At 38.5% G+C, this 22,625-nt stretch overlaps 1 protein-coding gene across 1 annotated transcript in view; it reads left to right on the forward strand.

Annotated features, from left to right (window-relative positions):
- Positions 1–3,109, forward strand: part of CEP120 (centrosomal protein 120) — a 37,389-nt gene extending 34,280 nt beyond the window's left edge. Inside the window, exons 20-21 of the mRNA XM_066568895.1 lie at positions 26–171; positions 864–3,109. Coding sequence (XP_066424992.1) covers positions 26–171; positions 864–1,104 — 387 coding nt within the window. The 3' untranslated portion in view covers positions 1,105–3,109. The remainder of the gene's footprint in view (positions 1–25; positions 172–863) is intronic.
- The last annotated feature ends 19,516 nt before the right edge of the window (positions 3,110–22,625 follow it).

Genomic DNA, 22,625 nt, shown 5'->3' on the forward strand with positions numbered 1-22,625 from the left:
TATGTCTTCACCCTTTCCCATACAGCGTGAACAAGAAAATGCAATGGCTCACCTTAAAAAGCAGCAACAAGAGCTCGAGCACATGAGGTTGCGCTATTTGGCAGCAGAAGAAAAAGAGCTGGAGAAAACAGACCGACAAGAGCTGGAGGATATCAGAAATGAACTTAACAGGTATAAAAAGTATTTATAAGATTCCTCCCCAGCTGTTGCCATTCCTTCTATTTTTTTGCTGTGAGTCTCAAAACAGGAGAAGATTCAGTTAAATCAAGATTATAATTTGCTGTCAGTTCAGTGAAAGAACACGATTTAGTGTCCCTTAGGTAAAGATTGCATATTTGTAAAATGCAACAGTACAGCAGTGTAGAAAAATCAATGTTTAACACCATGTGGTTTATTTTTTGTTAAGGCCACAGATGTACAGCACCAAGCTTTTTGTCTATTTTAAATCATAAGTTCTAAGCATAGCTGCTGTGTTAAGAAAAGAACAAGTCATATTTTATTCTGATTTTGAATACATTAAAATTTTAAATTTATCTAATGTTGTCCTCCAAAAGCTGTCTGCACTAGTTTTGTATGTTGAACCCTTTTAATTTGAGTACAGATTACATTACCAAGCAGAAAATAAATGAAAAGCCTTGATAGCAAGTATAGTTACATATGCACATACAGAAGGTTTTGTTAATTTTTCAGTATTACATTTCTTTTCAGTTGTAGTTATTTTTCCCAGAGACAGAATAATTTTTTTACTTTCACAGATTTCTTTATTTTACTTTGTAGTTCAGTAGATAAACTAAAGACTAAATACAAAGATAATCAAAGTGAGGATTAATATTCTCTAATTATTTCTATTTTATCTATATCAGGCTAAAACAACAAGAAGAGGAGAGAAAGAAATTGCAGGATGCCAGAGATAATTCTTCTGGTAGACTGGATAGTCTTCATTGTAGAAAAATAAATGAGAATACAGATGATTACCTCTCTCGTCTGATAGAGGAGAGGGATACCCTGCTGAGAACAGGAGTCTATAATCATGAAGACCATATTGTAAGTGAACTTGATCGTCAAATCAGAGAAGCTATTGCAAAAAGGAACATCACTATTTAAAAGCATGCAAAAAGTTTTAGAAAGAGCCAAAATCTGAATAGAATGACTTTTATAAGCCTATAGTACTTTGGGAAATATGTAACATCATGCTTTGTTTTGCACATTATGGTCAGCTCTCTTTGAAGTCAATGTAAATACTTGCAACATGTCAAGTTAAGCACAGTTGTAAGTTTTATGGGGGCAATGACTGTTTGTTAATGTTTTTATACTCATATATGTATATATATAATTGTGTGTGTGTAAATATATTTATCTTGTGTACCCTCTTCTTAAATGTTTCCTACCTCTTTTTGGATCACCCTTACTAGGTTTATTTGTAATATTTTTAATATTGATTATAAGAGGTTTTTAGTCAATGTTGTTATGATTTCATTCAGTTTTTAAAAATATCTCTTCAGCTATACTAGGGCAAAATGACATCAGCTGTTTTCTCTGACGAAATTCTTAATTCTGAGCTGAACTAAAGCACTGACCCAGTGTTAGTAATTTACTAAATGACAAATAATAAACTTTTGCTTCTCTGACTGCAGCTAACATAACTAAGTTATGTAATAAATAAGAGACAAGATTTTGAGTGTGAGGGGGAAAAATCAAACCTTATGAGACTGAAGTCGAATCAGTCATTAACGAGCCTGATTGCCCAGGGTTGCCCTAGCAGTTTTGCACATGTCCTGGTAAGGCTACACCCAGGAGGGTGAAGACCTTATTCAGAAATATACATGCATTCTTATATCAATCCCTAATGAGGAAAGATACCTGAAGCCATAATTCTGAACACAAACATAAAACAAGATCTTCTCTAAGATGTTTTCTTTAATCAGGATGTAACCACTTCCAAGTTACTTAATATGTGTTTCAAAACATGTTAACTCATTACCACTTAAATTGTATGTAAAGTTTTTGTTTTGTTGTGGAAGTACAAACAGCAAAGGAGAAATCCATAATTAATGTTAGTTTGTCCATAATCACAATTGAAAAACTTTTTTTTTTCCAGTTTTCATTCCATTTCCAGATCCATTTGTGTGGATCTACCTAGTAACAGTAACTTACAACACTGTCCATTCAATAAGCATTCTTCTCTGTCCTGTAGTCACAACTGTTTCAATTTGAATGTCAAGTACAAAAATCATCTTATGATTTTATGATTTATTACTTTTAGAAGGAACAAAGATACCAATGGAAAAAATAGTGGTTTAGGTTTTTTGCATAAAATCAGTGAACTTTCATGGAGAGGCTTGTATACATGCGACCTTCCTGTTTTGTGTGGCATTAATTATAAAGTGGGAGGAGGAGTATTTGTGTCTGGCTTTAGCTCTCCGTGCATTGTTTGTCCTCCTCCTTACTATGAGTGTAGGTCCTGCTAAATAAACTATTCATTTAGACTCCTTAGAAAAGTTATAAACAAGCTGTATAAACATTGAGATCATATTCCATGAGGAATACTTGAATACTTATCAATACCAGACTTCATAAGAAATGCTGTTGTAAATGTATTTTTCTAAGTAGTGTGCTTGGAGATGCCTCTCCACTAGCAAAGAAAATACCACCCTCTTAAGTCCCATAGAAATCCATGAAATGCAATTTCACAATAGTTTTTACATTGTGCAGTGTGGTATCACTGATGCAGGGTTATATGCAATTATTATAAATGATGCAGTTGGCTTCTATCTTGACAGGAAAACTTGTTCATGGCTTTTTTTCTTCAAATGCTTGCTCACTTGTGTAGTTTCTTCTCTAGACACTGGAGGGTGCCTGAGACTTAAATATTGCAAAGACAGTGTTGACTAAATTTTCATTACTGGTTCTTTTTTGAAGTGGTATTTTATGACTTTTCAGGTGTATTATTTTATGAAATAAAATGAAAATAAAATAAAATGAAAATATTAAGGACTTTGTGTTGATTTTTTAACTATGAATTTGAGCAAATTTTGTTTACTATTTCCAGTCATATGACAGTCTTTAGTGCTTGAATCTATAAAATAATAAACTTGTTAATGAAAGTTAATTGTCACTTTTTGGTTTTTTTAATAATTAATTTTTTAATTGACTCTCTTCTGTGGCATGTAAAAAAATTACAATCATGTTGCTGTATGTTTTAAAAAGCAACTTGGGTCTTCTTTCTTGCAAATCAAAGTACTGAGTAAAATGAAACATGGAATGTTTGTTTTTAAAAACGTTTATAAACTTCATCATTTAAGCTATTTTGGGTCCATTTAGCCACTTGAAAGATCACAGCTTACAAGGTGCAAAGGATAAATTTTGTGATTATTAAAACAACTTACATAGAATTTATTTTGTTTTATAATCATTACTCTTAGTGTTCATTGTTTGTATTAGAATGAGGAAATTATGGATAATCAAAGCTGCATGTTTTAATTTCATTTTTTCCAGCACAATTTGTCTGTGCTTCAGTCTGAACTAGTCCAGAAGCAAAATATATGTTTGTAGTAGATATGTATAGCAGACATGAGCTCAATATTACTGTCTTTCAAAGAAAATTATGTTGAGTTCTATTTGCCTTTTTATTACCTCTAAGCCATTTTAGAGCTTAGAGTTACTCAGTGGAAAGACCAAATACCACTTTTTTAATCAGAAATGTCTCAAAATTTGTATCTTAATCTCTCTTCATTGCATGAGTCATGCCGTTTCAAACAGCTGCATGGAATAAGAAGCCCATTTTAATTTACCCAATAAATAAAGGCTGTTGGAAGTGAGACTTGTGTTTACAGGTTCAGTCTTGGTTCCATAGCCCAGAGAAAATGTGGTGGGAAGAGGACCAACTGCTAGACCCTCCTAGAATTCTGGCAAAGTGCTGTTGATTTTATTGCACCCAGGTTTCACCAGGGAAGCTGATGGCATTATTTCAAACCAAGTACCCTTGCTGATATGTTTCTGTGAACTCAGATGGCAGGGGTGTCAGTTCCAGCTTCATCTGCCTTAGGATTTGGGCCCAGAACTTGCAGTTCACCTTGCATAAGGAAACTTTGATTATCACCTGTACTTGTACAGTCTAGTCTAGCAAAAGCACTGGTCCATTTTGAAATTAGGGCATTTAGAAGCACTGTTGTTTTTTCATTATGATCTTCAGGCAGATGCTCCCTCCCTGTGTCTTTTTGTGGTAATTTTTCTTCCAGTGGTGAGGACTTGCTGTTGCCTCGAATTACTTACTACAGGTTTAAATGTAGGGCTGGAAACCTGGATCTAGTGTTTGATTGATATGGAGCATTTGCTAAGTTGGGAAATCTTACAAACAAATAGACCTTTTTCCCCTGATAATTGTTAGATTGTTTCACAGAAAAATTTGGTCTAAATTCTTATTTGCATATTAAAGCAGTGGCATGCTTATACATATATCTGTGAAAAAAATGTCCAATTATTTAGAAATAGTGCAGTTTTGCTTTGAATCTGAATTATTTAAGTGTATAGTTACATTACTGATCTTTATAGTATTTTTTTATTTTCGATTGAATCTCTAAGCACTGTTTCTATAATATTTCAGCAGTGATCCAACACTTCTAACACTAATACACTTTCTGAATTGCTGTTATGGAAAAGAAGCATTGTTATATCTGGCACTGACCTTTAAGTATTCAATCTGCAGTTCTCCTTCATTGCAGTTTAAATGCTTCTCCCTTCCATCCACTGAGATAAACCTTAATGCACGGCTAAAAACAGAAGGGCTTTATCATATCTTCTAAGTGCTACTGGAGTATTTATACCGGTTATTGCATATTTACACAATTATTTATTTTGCTACTACTGTGCCTAAATGATCGTGACCTGTGTCAAGGCTTAGATGGGAAGCACTAGCCTCACTATTGTTAAAGACAGAGCTGTAGAAAGGCGGCTGCATGCTTAGATCTCATTTCATTTGTTTCTCCAGGGGGTTGTATTAGTAGTGTTTTCATTAGAAATGTTTTTACAGATGTCGGCTATCCAGATATGAAGTCCCTGTAGTGGAGAAGCAGTCAGGAGTTTGGCATTCAGAACAGAAAGGGGAAAAAAATCATCTTTGAGAGATTAATTTATAGAAAAATAATTTACTGACTTTCTGATATATAAATGTACAGTAACCCCACGGCAGCTTTAATGCAGAGTAATTGAATTCTTGCAAGTATGGTTATTTTCTATTCTGAACTTGAAAAAATGCTACAGCCTGTCGTTCCCCATCACTGAAGACTAAAATAGTCCCCATTAATAATGCTGCTGGAAAAGTGATGTCTCTTGCTTTGTAGTCCAGTACTCCTTTTTCCAAGTGTAAAACTTGTGGTAGTTTGACAGCATTTTAAAAATTTATGTATTACTACAAAAAGTTTTGTTCTGACAACACATGTAATGAGTAGATAGTTATGGAAGTGTAGTGTCACTGAGTGTTTGAGCAAAAGGTTTTAATGCCGTTATTGACATATAACTGCATTGACAAAATAACATGGCATCAAACATTAGAGTGGGTTTACTGCAGCAGATGGAGTCTAGGAGATCAGTACACAGCCTGATACTCTTTCAGCAGTTACTGTACATTGCTCATAGCTTTAAATGTACTGTGAAAAAAGCTGTTATAATTTGAAATTTGTTATGTACTGTGAATATCATAAAATTTGGTTTACAAAGGTAAATGTAAATAGAGCAGCAAAATTAAATCACCAGGGTTTGAGGAGCAGGTAATCATGCTAATACATTTTTTTGTAAAATTTAAGTTTAAGAGGTAATGGTAAATCTCCAACATTTGTGGTATTCGCTTGATAGCATAAGTGAGGGTGTTTCTTTGGTTTGGTTTTCTGATCTGGAGGTAGAGAAAATAATTTTATTGATCTCATGTTAATAGATGTTCATTATATAGACACCAAGCCATCAGTATGTTTGCCTGAAAAGGCTATTTTTAACAACAAGATTAATACTGTAATACAATAGGTCATCCAGATCAGGGGTGGAAAGCACCATGAGCTGCTATTTGCTTTAAATTTAGGCGTGGACACAGCCAAAGTTGTATCCCATTCATGACAGATATGAAGTGGACACGATGCTTCTCATCTGAATTAATAACACAGTTTAGTATTCTGTCAGAGCCAGGACTGTGGGTATGGTGCCATGAATACCCACGTGTATTTGGGGCAAACTGCAGAACCTGCCTGCTGCTCCAGGAGCCCTTCAGTCCAGGTACACGGCATGCTCAGTCTAGATAACATTTTTGATGTTTCCATAGCAATAATGGTTTTTACTGCAGTTTTCCTGAATGTGGATGCAATGGTTTAAATACTCTAACATACTGGTTTGTCCTGACTCTCTGGTAATAAAAAATTGGACTGAATAAATGGAGCTAATAACCCAAAGTAAAAGGAAGAAAAAATCTCCTAACACAGAATATCAGAAGCAAGAACACACCAGTACCCTAGGGAATTTGTAGGTACATCTCTCTATGAAGGTACTGCTATTTGTGGAAAAAGTTGCGCACCTCAGCAATATGATTTAGTGTCTCTTAAGTGAGTTTTACCTCCTGTCCCATACTAACACATCTTGCAGAACATGTGGCTTTTTTTTTTTTGGCTCACTGTCTATTGTCTTGCTGCATGTATACAGTAAATCATCAAAATAGCCCTGAAGTTTTATCTGAGGATACAGATTTTTATGCTACTGATCCCATTTAATTTATCTATATCATTATCAATGAAGTCAGCTTGTAACTGCCTAATTAGAAATAGGTAGGCTTAGCAGGAGGGCATCTTAAAAGCCATTACCTCTCAAACACTGTGTAAGGGACTAGTAATGGTTTGCCATCCTGCCCAATAGCTTGTGTTGCAGTACTTCGTGCAACATAGCAAAATCTCTCCTGAGTTGCTTATGAAGGTGATCCCACTGGTAGGCTGAGGGGTTGGACGCCAAGTCTGTGGTTTCTCTGCCCGTCTTGCTTATAGGGGTGTTGAGTGATCTTAAACAGGGCTCTAGGCTTTCACTTCCTATCAGCAAAATGAGAATAATGTGGGAAGAGCTTTTCTGTGTAAGTGGTTCACAAACTGCTTTAAACTCCAGCTATTTGTGTTGTTTGCAGTTGTCTTAATGCCCTTAAAGGGATAGCTACTGGCTTCTACTGAGATGCTTCTTCAGTGAATTAGTATGAGCTATTTACTTTGCTCTTTTATAGTAGATAAGCCAGTACATTCTTTCATTCTTCTTGCTAATTAGCAATTCATCTGAAACCTTTAGAAAAAAGCAAAAATTACTTCAATACTTCTAGGGAAGTTAAGGGAGCCTAAGGCTGCAGCCTTCCATGAAAGGTTAGGGTAATCTTTTTATTAAGAAATTAATTAAATAAACATATTTTATGAGAGCAGGAGAAGGGACAAATTTTTTTTTTAAGTTTTGGGTCTGCCCCAAACAAGATTTTTTTACTGCTATGGGGTAGTACTACTTTGTTTCTCTCTTGGTAAGATGAAGGTGATTCCTCATTATACTGATACTTTGATGAATAGCTAGTTAATGCTTGGTTGTAACAGCTATTTGATAAAGAAAAGGTCAAGCATTTTTGCCATATCCCATCTATTGAGTAAATAAGTAATTGCAAGGATTTTAGTGAAAACTTTTATAGGAAAATCATTTAATGACTTATTAGTATTGAAATACTAATGAAAGCAAATCCCTATTATCCTAACAAATGTGACATATACTTCGGGAAATTAATCTTGAAGGTGGGGGAGGCCAACTCCTATCTAAGTAATTCTCAAATGCTGTGAAACCAGCAGCCCACTGCCCACACGCCAAACATGACTGTGCCCATGAGATGGTCACAAACTCTCTATTCTGATCTGGAGCTCAGTACAAAAACTCAGGGGACGCTGGGCCACAGATTGGGCCACAGTGGGAGGAGGAGGTGACTTTGCATCACTGGATTTTCCATCACATGGAAAAGATACTTTTACTGCAGCTCACAAAACCTTAGCCTTGCCCACTATGGCAAGAGATTCCCACTTCTTTGCCAGAGTGGACTTTTACGCACACACATTTTTTTTTCTCTCTCCTTTTCCTCTTATCAAATGTAATCATGATGATAAGAATAGCAGATTTCACTTGCAAACAAGTTAATTGAAATGTTTCTTTATAGTGAATAATAGAAAAGTTTGATAATTAAACCTGCAGAGAAATTATGTGCTACTTTATTATTGTATTTGATCAAGAAACCTTGCATAAAATATGCATAAAATAAGTTTGTTTGCTTTTAAAGATAATTTTTATGCTTACTCAGGCAATCTTTCACAAAGATTGGAAGGTTTTCATGAGTTTTATTTTTTCCTTCCTTCTCCTTTCCTTTTCTGCTCATTGAGTAAGTCATTCACATCATCTGCACCATTATTCCTGGAAGTGTCTCACAACTCTAGAAGTATAATATCTTAACTAAAATAAATGCTTGTAGAATAAAACAACAATAACAACGAAGATAGAAAAGCCTGCCCATGTGTTTAATTTGATTGCTGCTTATTTTTCCACACAAGTTTCAGATAAAAAGCCTTTTCATGCTTTGTGGAATGCAATTTTTTACAGAGCACAGACAGCAAACTAACTTGTGTACCACAAAATAACAAGCTTGTATGAGTACAGGCAGGACTGCTGTTTGTGCTACAAGATTCAAACTTTAAGTTAGATAATTTTTGGCAGTGAAAGCACCTACTCTGTTACTTATACACAAGTTAATCCTGACCTAGAAAAAAGTGAAAGTCCATCTAGGGCTTTTAAAACCTTAGCTAACTTTTATACTGTGCTAAGAGATGATTCACATTAAATACTATAATTCTTAAAATCTTCCCGCTGTTTTAGGCATTAGGTCTTTAAATGCTAGCCCTTTTTTATACAAAAATGTAAGAATTAAAACAGAGACAAAATACAAAGCAACTTTTAGTGGGCTTAGCTCAAAATTTTTTCTATGCTCACAAGAGGAGAAAGTAGGCATTTAGTGTTGTCTGCTTTTTTAACAGAGGAGCAAGGACTGTAATGAGGAATATCAGTATAAAGGAAATGGACTACCCTATGTGGTTTGAACAAAGGTCTATATATATATATATGTGTGTGTGTATATGTGTTTAAATATGCTGATAAAAGAAGGAACATTATAATAAGAATCCACACAGTCTGGTTGTGGGGGTTTTTTTTAAGGCAGAGAGACTTGCTTTATCTCATGGTGCTTTCTTGATTTTTCTTCTGTAGCACAGAGCAGTACTTCAATGGCTCAGCAACAAGAATACATAAAGTCATTTTAATAAGAAAAAAAATCTCTTTGGGGACACAGGAGGCAACCTGGAATCTGGTTCACAATATCTTCCATTTCTAATTCTCTTCTTATGAAAAGAACCCCAACTAAACCAAATTCAACCATCATTTGGGGGTTTTCTACAGGGATTTCTCAAATCTTGCATTTATTCATGTAAGTCTTATCAATACATATTTTTAAAATATCACAACCTCAACTCCCTTTTCTAACTCCATTTTTATTATCCCAGTATCTATTTTAATGGCTATTAAGCTACAATGTCCCTACCTTATCTTTGTCAGTTAATGTATCTAATTCCACCATCCCAGAGGGAATAAACCTGAAGCTAAAGCCTGCAATATATTATAGAATCAAGAACGCTTATGCAGAACAAACAGAGGATTTAGCTTGGATAAACAGCAGAGAGCTCAGTGTCTTTTATGTCCAGAGCTCAGGACTGGATGAAGAAAATGACTATAAATCATCCCTGAGAAACAACATAACATAAATGTTGTATGTTTATTTAAAACTTTATACAATCATTTATCTGGGCTATAGCTCAGTTTCAAAAAGTGGTCTGCTGTAATGAGGTACTGAGACTAGCAGTGATCAAGAGTAAAATGATATATAGTCTTCAACCAGAATTTGCTTATGGGAAGAATGGAAAGCACTTAAGCAGACACCAAGTATCTATAGCTAGTAGATCAAGCGGGAGGATAATGCAATAATAACAAAAACTTTGATAAATTTTTTCCTGTTTCTCTTCAAAATATCACATTTCTTGTAACGTTACATTGTTTTGAGAGCTAAGCAGTCAGCAATTTATGCCTAAATTTTCACATTTGAATAAAGACTGATTTGTTGTGAGTGTCAGAGGTTTCACATGATGTTCTACCAGACTTAAATTTTTAAAAAGGAGGTTAAATCTTTGTCTGGCCTTGCATTCCAGGGACAAGAGCTCTTTAAAATGGTTTGCTGTTTTGTTTGGTTTTTGGGTTTTTTTACCTCTCACAGGAGCAAGCACTTCTGTGATTTCATGGCTAGTAATTGCTAATTTTTTTACTTCAGGAAATTTAAGAGCCACTGATGATACTTTTACTGCCTAAAGGAGACAGGCAAAAAATATAATGCAGCTATTACTGCAGAAAGAGATTTTTCCCACAAAAAATATAATGCAGCTATTACTGCAGAAAGAGATTTTTCCCACCCCTGGGGCCAAGCACTGGCATTTTCTGGAGTGTTCCAGAAGATGCCAGTGCTTGGCCCCAGGGGTGCCCGAGCAGCCATGAGGTTCCAGGACAGGGTTTGGCCATGCCACCAGGACTGCTGCACCTCCCACGGTGCGTGGGCACGCTCTGGCACACCACAATTCCCAACACAGCACCTTTTGCTTTGCATCTCAGTGTTGTCCCAGCAGATCTCCCTCAGCTAAGAAGATTCTGTGTTCTGTGGAACAGTAGGTCCCACCCAACCCTTGGCAAAGTGTCTTTGGCAGTGGCAGCTTCTGATGAGACTGCAGCCACTGCTCCTCTCTGCTGCATGCAAAGATTTTAAACTCTGCCTGACACATCTCCCATCACTTTGACAAGTGCAATTGGGCCTGAAACTCTACAATTTTTTCATTTCCTCCAGAAATGATCTGGTGGCAATTTAAAGCTCGCTCTCTGTTACCAAATTAATGTTAATTTAAGCTCTCTCTGTTACTAAATTAATGTTAACTAAGCTGCTCTTTGTTACTCTAGCAGTATGGGAGGACTGCAGGTATATTTGTCAGACACTAAAGAATCATCAAAAAAAAAATGGAAATCAAGTTACACCATTTTCACCTAGATATTTTTATTTATTTCCTGGTCCATGGAGATGATGACCTGCAGAGATGAGGCTGACTGAAACACTGTATCTGCTGACAAGAACGAGGCGAAACCTTCTTCCTCCTGTTTCCCCTCCACAGCTGACAGTACCCTGTAAAACAGTGCTGTAAAGAGCACGGGCTCATAAATACTTCTATGCCTATGCAGCTCCAGATGTTTTCAAGCAAATATATTTATTATGTCAATAACTATAAAAAAAAAAGATTACTTATTCAATAATTCATAATGGTTTCAGAGCTGCTGGAGGCTAATATGGCTCACTTTACTTTAGATAACTTATAAATGTAGATTATTTTCATGACACACTGAAATTACTTTCTGGTTAATATTTACTTGAGCTTTAATTTTCCTATTAACCCAACATGTACTAGAAAAGAGGATGTTGATGCTTCTGTCCTTGTGCCGCTCTCCCAGATGCAAGTAACAAAATCTCTGAGAAGTGTTTTGTGGAAACAAGGTCTTAAAAATTCTCTATGTCATCAACAGCACAGCAAACTCTTGTAGGTTTTTTTGGTAGCTAAAACTGTCTTGTATTTTCAGCATCTGATTATAAACAAACATCTCTACAAGAAATAGGGAGGGCTGGGCCACTGCTCTCCCCATGACAGCTACTCCCAAACCCTGCAGCATCTCTTGCCCAGACACCCAGGACAGCTCTGGCAGAGCTGGAGCATCCTTTGTGGCCAAGGCACCTGAGGGAGGGATGGGACAGCAAGGAGCAGCTGGGAGACAAGATAAAATGTGTTGGACACATCAGGCGCTCCCATATCCTGTGGGATGCAGGATATTGTCACCATCAGACCCAAAACTTCATCCCCATGGGATAATGGCCTGATCCTGGTATGCCCTTTTCTTGCACATGGCACATACTGAAACAGAAGAGGCATCCAAAATCCTAAAAATAGTTTAAATTGCCTCTGGAGTATTCCTCTTTAGAGTAAGTAGAAGCTGGAATACCTTCTAGGGATGAGGAGCAGAGAATGGACAGGATGCAGCAGGAAGAGGAGAGATCCCCACACAGAAAAACTCAGCCCTTGTCCCTACAACAGGCTGGCTTTCTTCTCTTTCTCCCTAGCTGAAATAGCAAATTAAAGATATTCTGTTAAGCATGTGTCTATATTCCAACAACGACAACATTTTAAGTGAGGGCTGCTGTGATGGTGCTTGAGACATCTGAAGAAAGCATTTATTGTACACATCGGAAAACATACTGGGAGCAAATTTAGGGTGGCTTTTCTAGCTTGTTGATTGAAGTTAAATTGTACAAAGGAATAGGTTTTGAATTTGCAAATATCTTTTCCACAATGTCTTTATATCAAACAGGACACATCTATTCTATATTTCTTCAACATGAAATAGTTTTATTAATTCAATTTTGCACATGCAAGAAATATGCAAGCATAGGAATCCATAAATACAGGCACATTAAAAATAAACCTTGCCCTAACACCAATAAAACCTAGCAAGAAATATTTGAAAACTTGAACCCTGTACAAATATGCAAGAAATCAGCTTGGAGCCTGTTTAGAGCCAGTTTCTGGGCAGAGAAGGGTGACAGAAGAGCGCGTCTGAGGCCGTGCCCCCCTGGCCGGAGCCGGGGCTGTCCCCACGTGGCGAACCTGCGGGGAGGGAGCGCGGGTGTGCCCGGGCAGCCTCGCTCCCTCCTCCCTCCCTGCCTCCCTCCGCAAAGCCGCGCCTGCCGGCTGCTCGCCCCGCGCCAGCACGGACGGAGAGCACCCTCTCTCTTTAATCACTTAAGAAGTTACTTATGATATGCAACTAAATATTTAGTTGTGCAGAGGACAGCTTGTCACAGACAGCTTTGTTGCTAATGTATACAAATGCTGGTATGGCACTGGCTTCCTCCCTGCGCACACAGAGCTACACACACACTGACCATAGCCTAAATAAGCTGATTTATTTGTTTCAGTTATTTGATAAGTGCATCATACCTCAAACCCTACGAAACCACTTTAAGAGGATTATAAGTTTTATGATGTGAAAAGATTACCCTGAGTGTGCTGGGCAAAGTTTATATTCAGAGACTGTGCAGGAGGTGAGGCATTCACAGACGCTGGAGAAAGAGGCTTGATAGATCAAAAAGGGATTTTCTTTGTTGCTGTACCACTTGCTGGATTTTTTTCTTTCTCTTTTCTTCCATTAAAAGAATGGCCCTGGCAAGCCCCAGATTTGCTAACCTTGTGACACTCCTCTGCCTTACGCTCAATAATGAGAACTTCAGGATCTACACTTTTTTAAAAATGAGAAGCCATCATTTCACTGGCAAATGAAGACAGGGGAAAGTTGAGTCTGGGAGTTACTTGCAAAGTGTGTCCGTGAGGCTCATCCTGAACTGGGAGTGTGGGGAGAGTGGCTCAGCCCAGTTTCCCTCAGAACTCCATGAGTACACCACTGCCAAGCACAGTGCCCCTGGGAGGCTGGAGCAAACAGGGTATATGTAGAGATGCCAGGTACTCACCCAGTCTTTGGGAGGGCTGTCTCATCACCCTTTCCCATGGTGGATGCTTCCCCAGCATCCACCAGCCCCAGTGCAGCTGAGAGTCCAGAGTGGTCAGCAGGTGAGGAGAGAGGTGAGAATAAGGCTTGGCTTTGGCCTTGAACTGACAAAGTAGTGCTCATGTCATGTGGCTTTGTTGGGCTTGACACTTGTGTCATGGCAGAGAGAGGAAAATAATTTGGCCTTTTTTACCCTTATTGTTTAATGTTTGACAGATGCTCAGGGAGTAATTGTAAATAGGAGGAGGAGCAAAACCGGTCATTTTTGTTTCCACCCTTTTTGAAGGAATGGTCTTGCAGAGCAAATGTTTAATTCCGTGCTCTAATGATGTTATTTAATTAATAGAGCAATGTGGATAAAAAGGGCAACACAAGAAAGAAAACAGGAACACAAGAGGAGGTAGTGCACACAACATCATAGAGGTCTGCTCTCCTCAGAGGCTTTGCTCAGGTGCTGGGGCAGCACTCAGGGAGGGTGCCTGGGGGTTTTGCTTTTGCACAAAGCTCTCTGGGTTCTGCCTGAGCTCATCTCCTCTGTCCTGGCTGCATCAAAGTGGGGTCCCTATTACCCTCACCCCTGCCTCCCCCCATCATGTGATTGGGCAGTGCTGCCACATAGAGCTCTATTAAAAATGTGCTCATACCCAGCACTGCACAGCCCACAGTACTCTGCTGTTACTAGAAAAGCATTTATATCATATTCTGTCTCCTGTGTCTTTCATAAGGGAGTTTTTATGTGTCACCAGAAAATACTGGGTAACACACTTTATTAGCCTCATGATACTGAGGCCCATCAATACTTGTCAAGGGCTGATGAGATCATGCTACAATTGTTAATCAGAGCAAAGGAAGGAGGTGGAGTAGTGGGAAATACCTTTAGGAAAGAATCAATTAGAGAGAACAGAACTGCAGGTAAGCATGGAATGTGTTTTCCAGTGTAAAACAGCAGTAGCTGCTCAGCCAGCCCATTGCTGAAGTTTAAACATAACCTTCATTTAATAACAAGCATTCCTTTACTCGAGGAGAGAATAAATGCTGTGTTAGCAGAACATGCTTGTGATCAGTGTGTGGCTCTTTCAACCATTATCAGACTCCTTAAGATCCATTATTTAGGAAAGTACTTAGGTGCACAGCTGGCTTTAAACAGATGGAGTGTTGTTGGGACAGTCTCATTTACTCTTTGTTAGACTGAAAGGTTTCAGCTTAAGAGATTGCCCGGCACAGCTCAGCATTGATTACTCACTTTCAAGAGTGTTCTTGACTTGGGATTTTCTTTTCAGTGAGGACTGGTTTCCTGGAGAAGGAGGCTGAGCCTGCTACCGAAGTGATCTGAGTGTCACACAGGCAAGGCGAAGGATGTGGTGAGACCGGTGCCATCACGCAGTGATCATCAGGATGTTTTTCAGCTTTGTGGCTCCAGGTGATGTTTGCCTTTCAAAGCCTGCTACTGTTGCTTGTGCACAAGTCCTCTCTGATGTATTTTTCATCCTGTCCAGGGTCAGAGGAGGGTGAAGTTTTTGTGACTTTTAGTGAGATTTAATAGTCATATGACTTTTCTTGGATTGCAGCAGAAGTCTGCAGCTCTAGTGCTCACCTCTCATCCCTCCAAACTCTCACTTGAGTTTCTAGGAGGACCCTTTAGATTGTGGTCAGTGTGAAAAACCCAAGATACTTTGGTGACACCTTGGGTGAAAAACACAGAGTTTACAGACCCTCTTTTGCACACCTGGCTAAGAATGAAACAAAATGTTCAGTGGTTTCCATCCCTCAAAGTAATGCAGAGGTGGCTGATGACAGATGCCAGGCTGATTGTTCAGTGCTACCAGCCTAGATAGCATTTTGTCTGTCTTAAGAAGTACAAATATTGGTAACTTAGACACTCCTTGCTCATTTGGTGCCAAGTGGAGAATTTCACGAAAAAATGAGGAAGGAATCAGATCAGACTGGTAATTCACACTGGCAGAGTGCTGGAAACACATCTCCCTGTAGGATATACAAGGACACAAGTAAGAATGAATTTTGCATGTCTGGGACCAGCCATGCTTTAACTGGAGAAACTTAGAAATCCTATTGCATTATTGCTATTAGAGTAGGACAGCAATGTCCTACTCTATTAATTTGGATCCTAGGGAATTTATATTGAGAAACAAATGGGTGCTTAACAGTCCTAGCAGAACAAATACAGAGAAATAAGCAGTAAACAATAGTACCTCCTCAACCAGCTGAATATTTCAGAGTATCCCCGGAGTTATTTTAAAAAATTCTCATAGAGAACCCTTGATCTGAGCTATGTCAGCACTTCTGAGAGATTCCCTAAGGACTCTTGGCAGAAGCTACCTCACCCATGGTTAATAAGGTCTCTATCTTCACAGCACAGTGAATGGGCTCTTATGAATGTTAGACACAGCACCAAACTTAGGGCTTTCATTAGAGGGCAGGAGCAGGTTGGGTTTTTAGTGTATTTCTCCAAGTTTAAATTAAATACATGAGCTCAGTAAGTATAAAGAGAGGGAAAAATCTCAAAAACAAAATTCCAGGTGAAAAACCCCCACACAACCAAAACAACAGAACAACCACGAAACAGAACAAAAAACTCACTAGAAACCAGAGGGAAGTAATCAGGAATCTGTAGATGCTTTTACAAGCCAAACATATTTAATTTTACTAAAAGGCACCTTCCTGAACTACTGACCAAAGGAATAGAAATCAGTGTATCTCAGTGAGATGAAAATATGTTTCCCTGTGACCCCTAAGAGCTGCTTATCTTGCTGTGTATCTCTATTCTTATCTGCCCTAAAAAGAGCTGGGGTTCTGCATTTAACAATAGCAACCTCATTCCATGGCCCTTCTAGAGCAGAGGTACTGTCAAATGCATTTCTGTGCAAGTCCTGATGTATGGGATGACTGCACTGGGTACAGAGACAACAAAGCTTTTTAAAAGTAGAAATTTACTGTCCATTGATTAGCACAATTCCTGCAGGCCCCATGATTTTTTTTTTTAATGGATATCAGGTACAAAAACAAAGTTGTGAAATCAAATACAAATCTTTGTTGCTCAGGGCAAAATTCTGTGTTCATAGTTTATTCCTATGCCTTGTAGAACTATTCCAATCAACAATGCATCTGATAAATGGGAAAAAAAGTCCTAAATACTCCCGTCTTGGTAGAATATTTCAGTTCAGAAGGGACCATTAGATCATGCAACCTCATTTTTGTTTATCAGGGGGCTTTCTATTTAATCTAGCTGTACTTGGATAGGGCCCAGTGGTCCCTTTGGCTGGAGAATACTTGCATGGACTTAACCATATCTTCCAGAAACATTCTCTAGCTTAATCTGAGGACATGGGTTTAGGCACTAAGCATCCTGCCTGCCCACATGTAAATCCTATGTATCCCTGCCAGGTTGATGGGAAGACAATTCTTCAGTAAGTCTGAGAGGGTCAAATCCTGAAACAGCCAGCAGGAGGGAGAAATTTTTTCTAAACCCATTTGCAAACAATTTTCACTAAACACTTCCGTAAACCTTCTGGGCTCTGTAATTCAACACTGGCTTTGAGCTCCAGCCTTTTATTGGCAGTGTATCTTGGCTTGATCTCATGCCTCCAATGTTAAAAGCCAAGTTTTGAAAATTAAACTGTTGGGTTGACTATGGTTTAGATACACCCTTGATCCAAGTACAGCAGTTTTTGAATCTGTTTGTACTGGTTTACAATGAAATCAGTCTTTCAATCTTTTTTTTTTCAGTTTTTCCTCTTTTTCTATAAGAATAAATGATAAAATCTGTTCATTTACACTGCTTTGCTTTCTATTGAATTTTGGAGTTCTTATGGACATATGTGGCTCTGGCTCTTGTAAGAATGGTGTTTCAGGTAATTCCCCTTTCCCAGTCCCTCTCATGGCAAACAAGTATTTGATGTGAATAGAGCAAAAGGTGATGGAAACAAATGAGAGTGTGCAATTGAGACATACTTTAGGAATCAGATAAAGATGAGAAGAGTAAAGAGTAAAGATATCATCTATAGTCCTCCTGATCAGCAGTGAGGAGGCATGACAGTTTTTTATTTAGACCTTGAAGTTTACTTGTCATGGCCAAGAGAACCTGGTGAGATTAGCTAACTTAGTTTTGGATTTACTACAAAGAAGTCTTCACACAATTTTATCATCTGTGGGCCTCATGTGATACCTCACTATTGTGTCTCCATGTGTTCTGCTGTTGCCATACAGTGACATTCACTTTTCATTTGGTTCTTCTCACGGACAAAAGGTGAACTCTTTGTTCCCAGCTTTCAAGGCTACTGGGTGTACTGGCAGTACACTGGACTTTCTGTGCCCTCAAAATAAAAAGCCGACAGGAGGCCAACGATGAATGATTTGCCACCTGTGTCATGTGGTAAGATATATGTATGTATGAAATATGTATATGCATGTCTGGATTTTTTTTTTTTTACTTGTGTGTGTTACTCCCTTCATTTTTGCCTGACTAATAATACAATACTCTGTTAGTTTAAAGCTAACTTAGGAAACTATGCAGCATAAGGGACTCATAACTTTGTATTCTTCTGGGAACTTGCCTAGACACTCAAAGTGTTCCCACAATAAGGTGGACTAAGTGCTTGCTGGTGAGACATCATATGGCAGCTTTGAGATGTCTATCACTCGTCGTACCAGTGTTCTAATTTTTTCCTTACAATTCACTATATCTCTTGGGAAAGTTTACCTTAGAAAACTATTGTGAGAGTAGAATGAAATGTTTTGGTCTGGTAAATGGAAATGTGAAGTTTTGATCACTTTCCTCACCCTAAATACCACAGAAGCTCAGCACAGCTCTCCTGTCAACCATCCTCATCAAACAGACAGGTGCTGCTCTACTTTTGCACTCATTTATTCCAGGATGCATCTGCATTTCTCATTAATTTGTCAGCTTCCATTTGAGAAGCATTCTTTCACAAATATTTGCAGAAGCTGTGCCTGATAGAATCATTCAGGCAGCTGTTGACCATAGTGTCACAGGGACAGGAATACATCCTTGGAAAAAAACTCATGCACATTTGTGTGTGCACAAACTTACGCACTCTTCCTCATACAACCCTTCTTTCCTCTGCTCCTCAGAAACCCTGCCCCTACAGGGGCACACATGGACTCAGTGCATATGCAGTGCCAGAATGTCACTGAAGCTAAACTTTAACTTCCTCATATGAATAAAACTAATGGTGCTATTTAAATACAATAAAAACATGCAGAGCTTCACTGCCAAGTTGTGCAAGGTCACATTGCAATGTGTCGGCTGTAAAGATTTCTAAGGAGCCTGTTTTCTTGAGTAATAGCAGTTGGAGAAATGCACTTATCTGAAGAATGAGACTGTTATAGGTTTCTGTAAATCAAACCCTAACCAAAGAGCAGTTCCTTAATATCCATTTTCCACTTCAACACTTTGGCTGTGGCACACATACTGGGCTAAATCCTGCCCAGCTCAAATATACAGCCCTCAAATCCATGCTGGCATGACCAGCCCTGTGCAAATGCAGAAGATAGCTCAAGAGACTCCTTACAAGCAGGGTTTGATGCTTTCTGCACATGAATATTGGAAGTAGTACCAGTTCCAGATTTGTCTTCCAGATGGGCTCAAGCCATACAGGGTTCCAGATAAACCAAGCTCATTGGAAGCAATGTAAATCTGATGGACTGAAGTATAAAAAAAGCAGTGGATCCACAGCTGTCGCCTTTTGGGTTTCTATCACCCCTCCTGCACTCCCAGGCAATGCGCACCTTTAGTGGGTGTCCTTGGGGTTCACAATGGGTGATCACTGAAAGCTCTTCAAGATGGCTCTAAGTACTTTTCCCTTTAAATTTCCCCTTGTGGTTGTCAGTACCAGGGAAATGAGGCTCCCACCCAGCACAGCTTCTTGCCACAGGTGTGCATGAGACCAGCTCAGCTTCCTCGTGTTTGGGGAACATTTGGGCAGGACAAAAAGAGCTAACCTGGGGGATCCGCTCTTGTGCAGAGCTACCCCAAGCAGTAGGTGTCAGCAGGGAGGTGGTGTGGCAGGGCCCAGCGTGCCTGGGGAGTGGGAGCAGGCTGGTGGCACCACGCTGCTCCCCACGTCGTGCCACAGCATGTGGGGCTGCCTCCTGCAACAGCCCCACCAGCCAGAAACACGGGCATCTGTAAAGGGCTCTTTACTGATTCTATTAAATTCTGTTATTCACAGGAAGCCTTAGAAAAATCTAACACTACATTCACTTCTGAGGTATAATAGATGTGAAGTCTTTTTTTTAAATCATTTTAATGCGATCATTTGTTGGGCCTTAGGGTAAAATTACATTTCACAGCTCCCTTGTTCCCATGCTATGTTAAAAAAGAGATTGATGTCTGAAATTTCAACTGTATTTGTCTTACGAATTTGTCCGACTCCCTGGAGAATAATTGTCTCATATCATTTGAAGGCTGGTAATTCCTTTGGAATGACCTCTGTGTTATAATTACAGCAAGAGTACTAGCATGTAGCTAGGCAAAGTGAAAGTTAATGTTCTTGGTTTCTAGCTTTGTTATTTTTATTAAACTGTTCCCCTTTAAAAGAAATACCTGGAGATATGGACTCTTACTCAAAAGGGCTTTTTGCAGATAACACAAAATGTCATTTTTCCTGCAAAACACTTACATGCATTAACAATTATCTGAAGGTTGCAATGTATTCTTAAAGTAATGTGCATTTCTGGAATATATTAGAAGAATTGGAGACTTCAAGATATCATTTGCCTCAGGATTATTTATTTTATCCCACTTCAAATGTTTTGAAATTTTTTGAATATATATGCAGCCATGGCTCATGTAATTTTTCTATCATGATATGGGATTGAACTGAGAATAACCTAAATATACCTTCTCCTTAGGAAAGAAAATCCTGCAGAGCTGGGAAAAAATCTGGAGAAAACTGGTGAGCAGATCAAAAGGCATAGAGAATTAGAGATGCACTTGCAGAAGTAATGAGAAAGAGGATGCAATTCAGTGTACAGCTTTGTCCTGTTTGTGTTGGTCTCCATGGACCACCAGCCCTAAGTCTGAGCCATGCTGGGGCAGTGTGAGGGGTACAGAGGGAAAACCCTCCCTGCAGCCCTGGGGGAACTCTCACTGATGTGCAGGCATTGGGATGTAGAATTACTGTTACCATTACAACGATTTACATGCTCGATTCCTGTCTGCCTCAGCAAGGTGATAAATACCTCAAAATATTATACATTATAGGGCCTATGCTATTCTTGATTTACAAGGTCAATTGCCTATACTAACCTCTCTTAATGTTGGTGGGAATTTATTTTATAAATTTTCAGCACACCTAGAAAGGACATGGGAGTTAATCTGTCGTGATTCTTCTCTCTAGGGGCAAGAACAGCATCTTACTTCCCCAGCCATAGTTCTTACACACATTTTTGGGTGATATTTGAAGGTAAAAATGTGGTTTGGTAAGTGGGATGGGGCTGCATGCTTCATTTAAAAAGAAAACACAGACACTGCTTAATACATTTACTGCATTATATTTCTAAAATGGGAACATTTATCATTTGTTATACTAATAGCTGAGATATTATTAGTATTTTTTTAGCCTCTTCCCACTGTGAAACTATGATATCTTATAGTGGATTTCTATTATTTATTAGTGGATAGGTTTCATATAGGTTATGGCCTTAGACCAACTCAGTTACAACTCTGAAACATTAGAGTAGCCCATCTTCATTATTAGGAGATACATATCTATAACTGCTTAATAATGACTAAAAAAAGAGTAACACTGCATCTTTTGTATTCTCATGAGCAATGTCCTTGCTCAATATCCTTGAACAACGTCTTCTTTTGTCCAGTAAGCACAAAACCAAAACTAAGGCTTCTGAAGCCAGCTGATGAATCTTTAGGGGTAGTCCTTGCCCTTGCAAGCAACAAGAAAGTTTTGATCCATGTTTCAGCAGCTGAGTTAATCTTTATTTTTTCTTCATATTTTCTGATAATTCTGGAGGGGCATGCCTACTTTCCAAGCTAGTAACAACAATATATAGTTTCACTATTTTGGCTTATTTAAAACATATAGGCCTTTTTTTAAAGCTTAGAACAGGAGAGGCTCAAATTTGTGTCATAAATGGCCTAGAACACTCACAAATATATGGGCTTTATTTTCAGTGACTTATATAAAGTCACTCAAAAAAGCTTTCATAAGTTCTTTTAGTTAAATGACTGCATATATTTGTAAAGCAGTCTTGCATGGAGGCAGTATGGTGACAGAATTAAAGGAAAATGAGAAACTTTGTTGAAGCTTAATGAGAATTAATGTTTTGGCCATTGAACTTGATGGATATGTTGGAAAAATAGTTAAAGTGCTTGCTGTGTTAATGTCAGCTGACATAACAATTGTTTCCAGAGAACCAGACTTCTGAATCCTCATATAAAGCACTGGGGAACTTGAACAACACAAAAGAATGTAAGGTTTGGAGAGAATGGGGGCAGGGGAAGGAAAGAAAAACATTATATAAGTTTAGCTACTTCCAGCTCATTTTTCCCCATTGAAATAATGAACATAAGGGTGTCTCAGCAGCAGTCCAAGCCACGTTTAGAGAGAGCTTCAAGACTGCTATCTTAAGCATAAGAACCATCCTGTGCACTTACCAAGCTGCACCAAAGAGTCTTTAATTCTTGTTTGTAGTCCTACATTGAAATGAAGACTGGTTTATTGGATGAAAGGTAATAATGACCTTGGGGTAAAAAACTAATCTCTTGACTAGCTGAAAACTGCTCTCCTCCCTGAACTCAGAGGAGCCAAAAGCAGTGCTCAGAGCCTAGTGCTGTGCATACACAGCAGGGAGGCAGAAAGACAGCCCTGACCTTTTTCCACAGCACAGGCCCACCACTT

Source organism: Molothrus aeneus, chromosome Z, assembly GCF_037042795.1.
Source record: "Molothrus aeneus isolate 106 chromosome Z, BPBGC_Maene_1.0, whole genome shotgun sequence".
NCBI lineage: Eukaryota > Metazoa > Chordata > Aves > Passeriformes > Icteridae > Molothrus > Molothrus aeneus.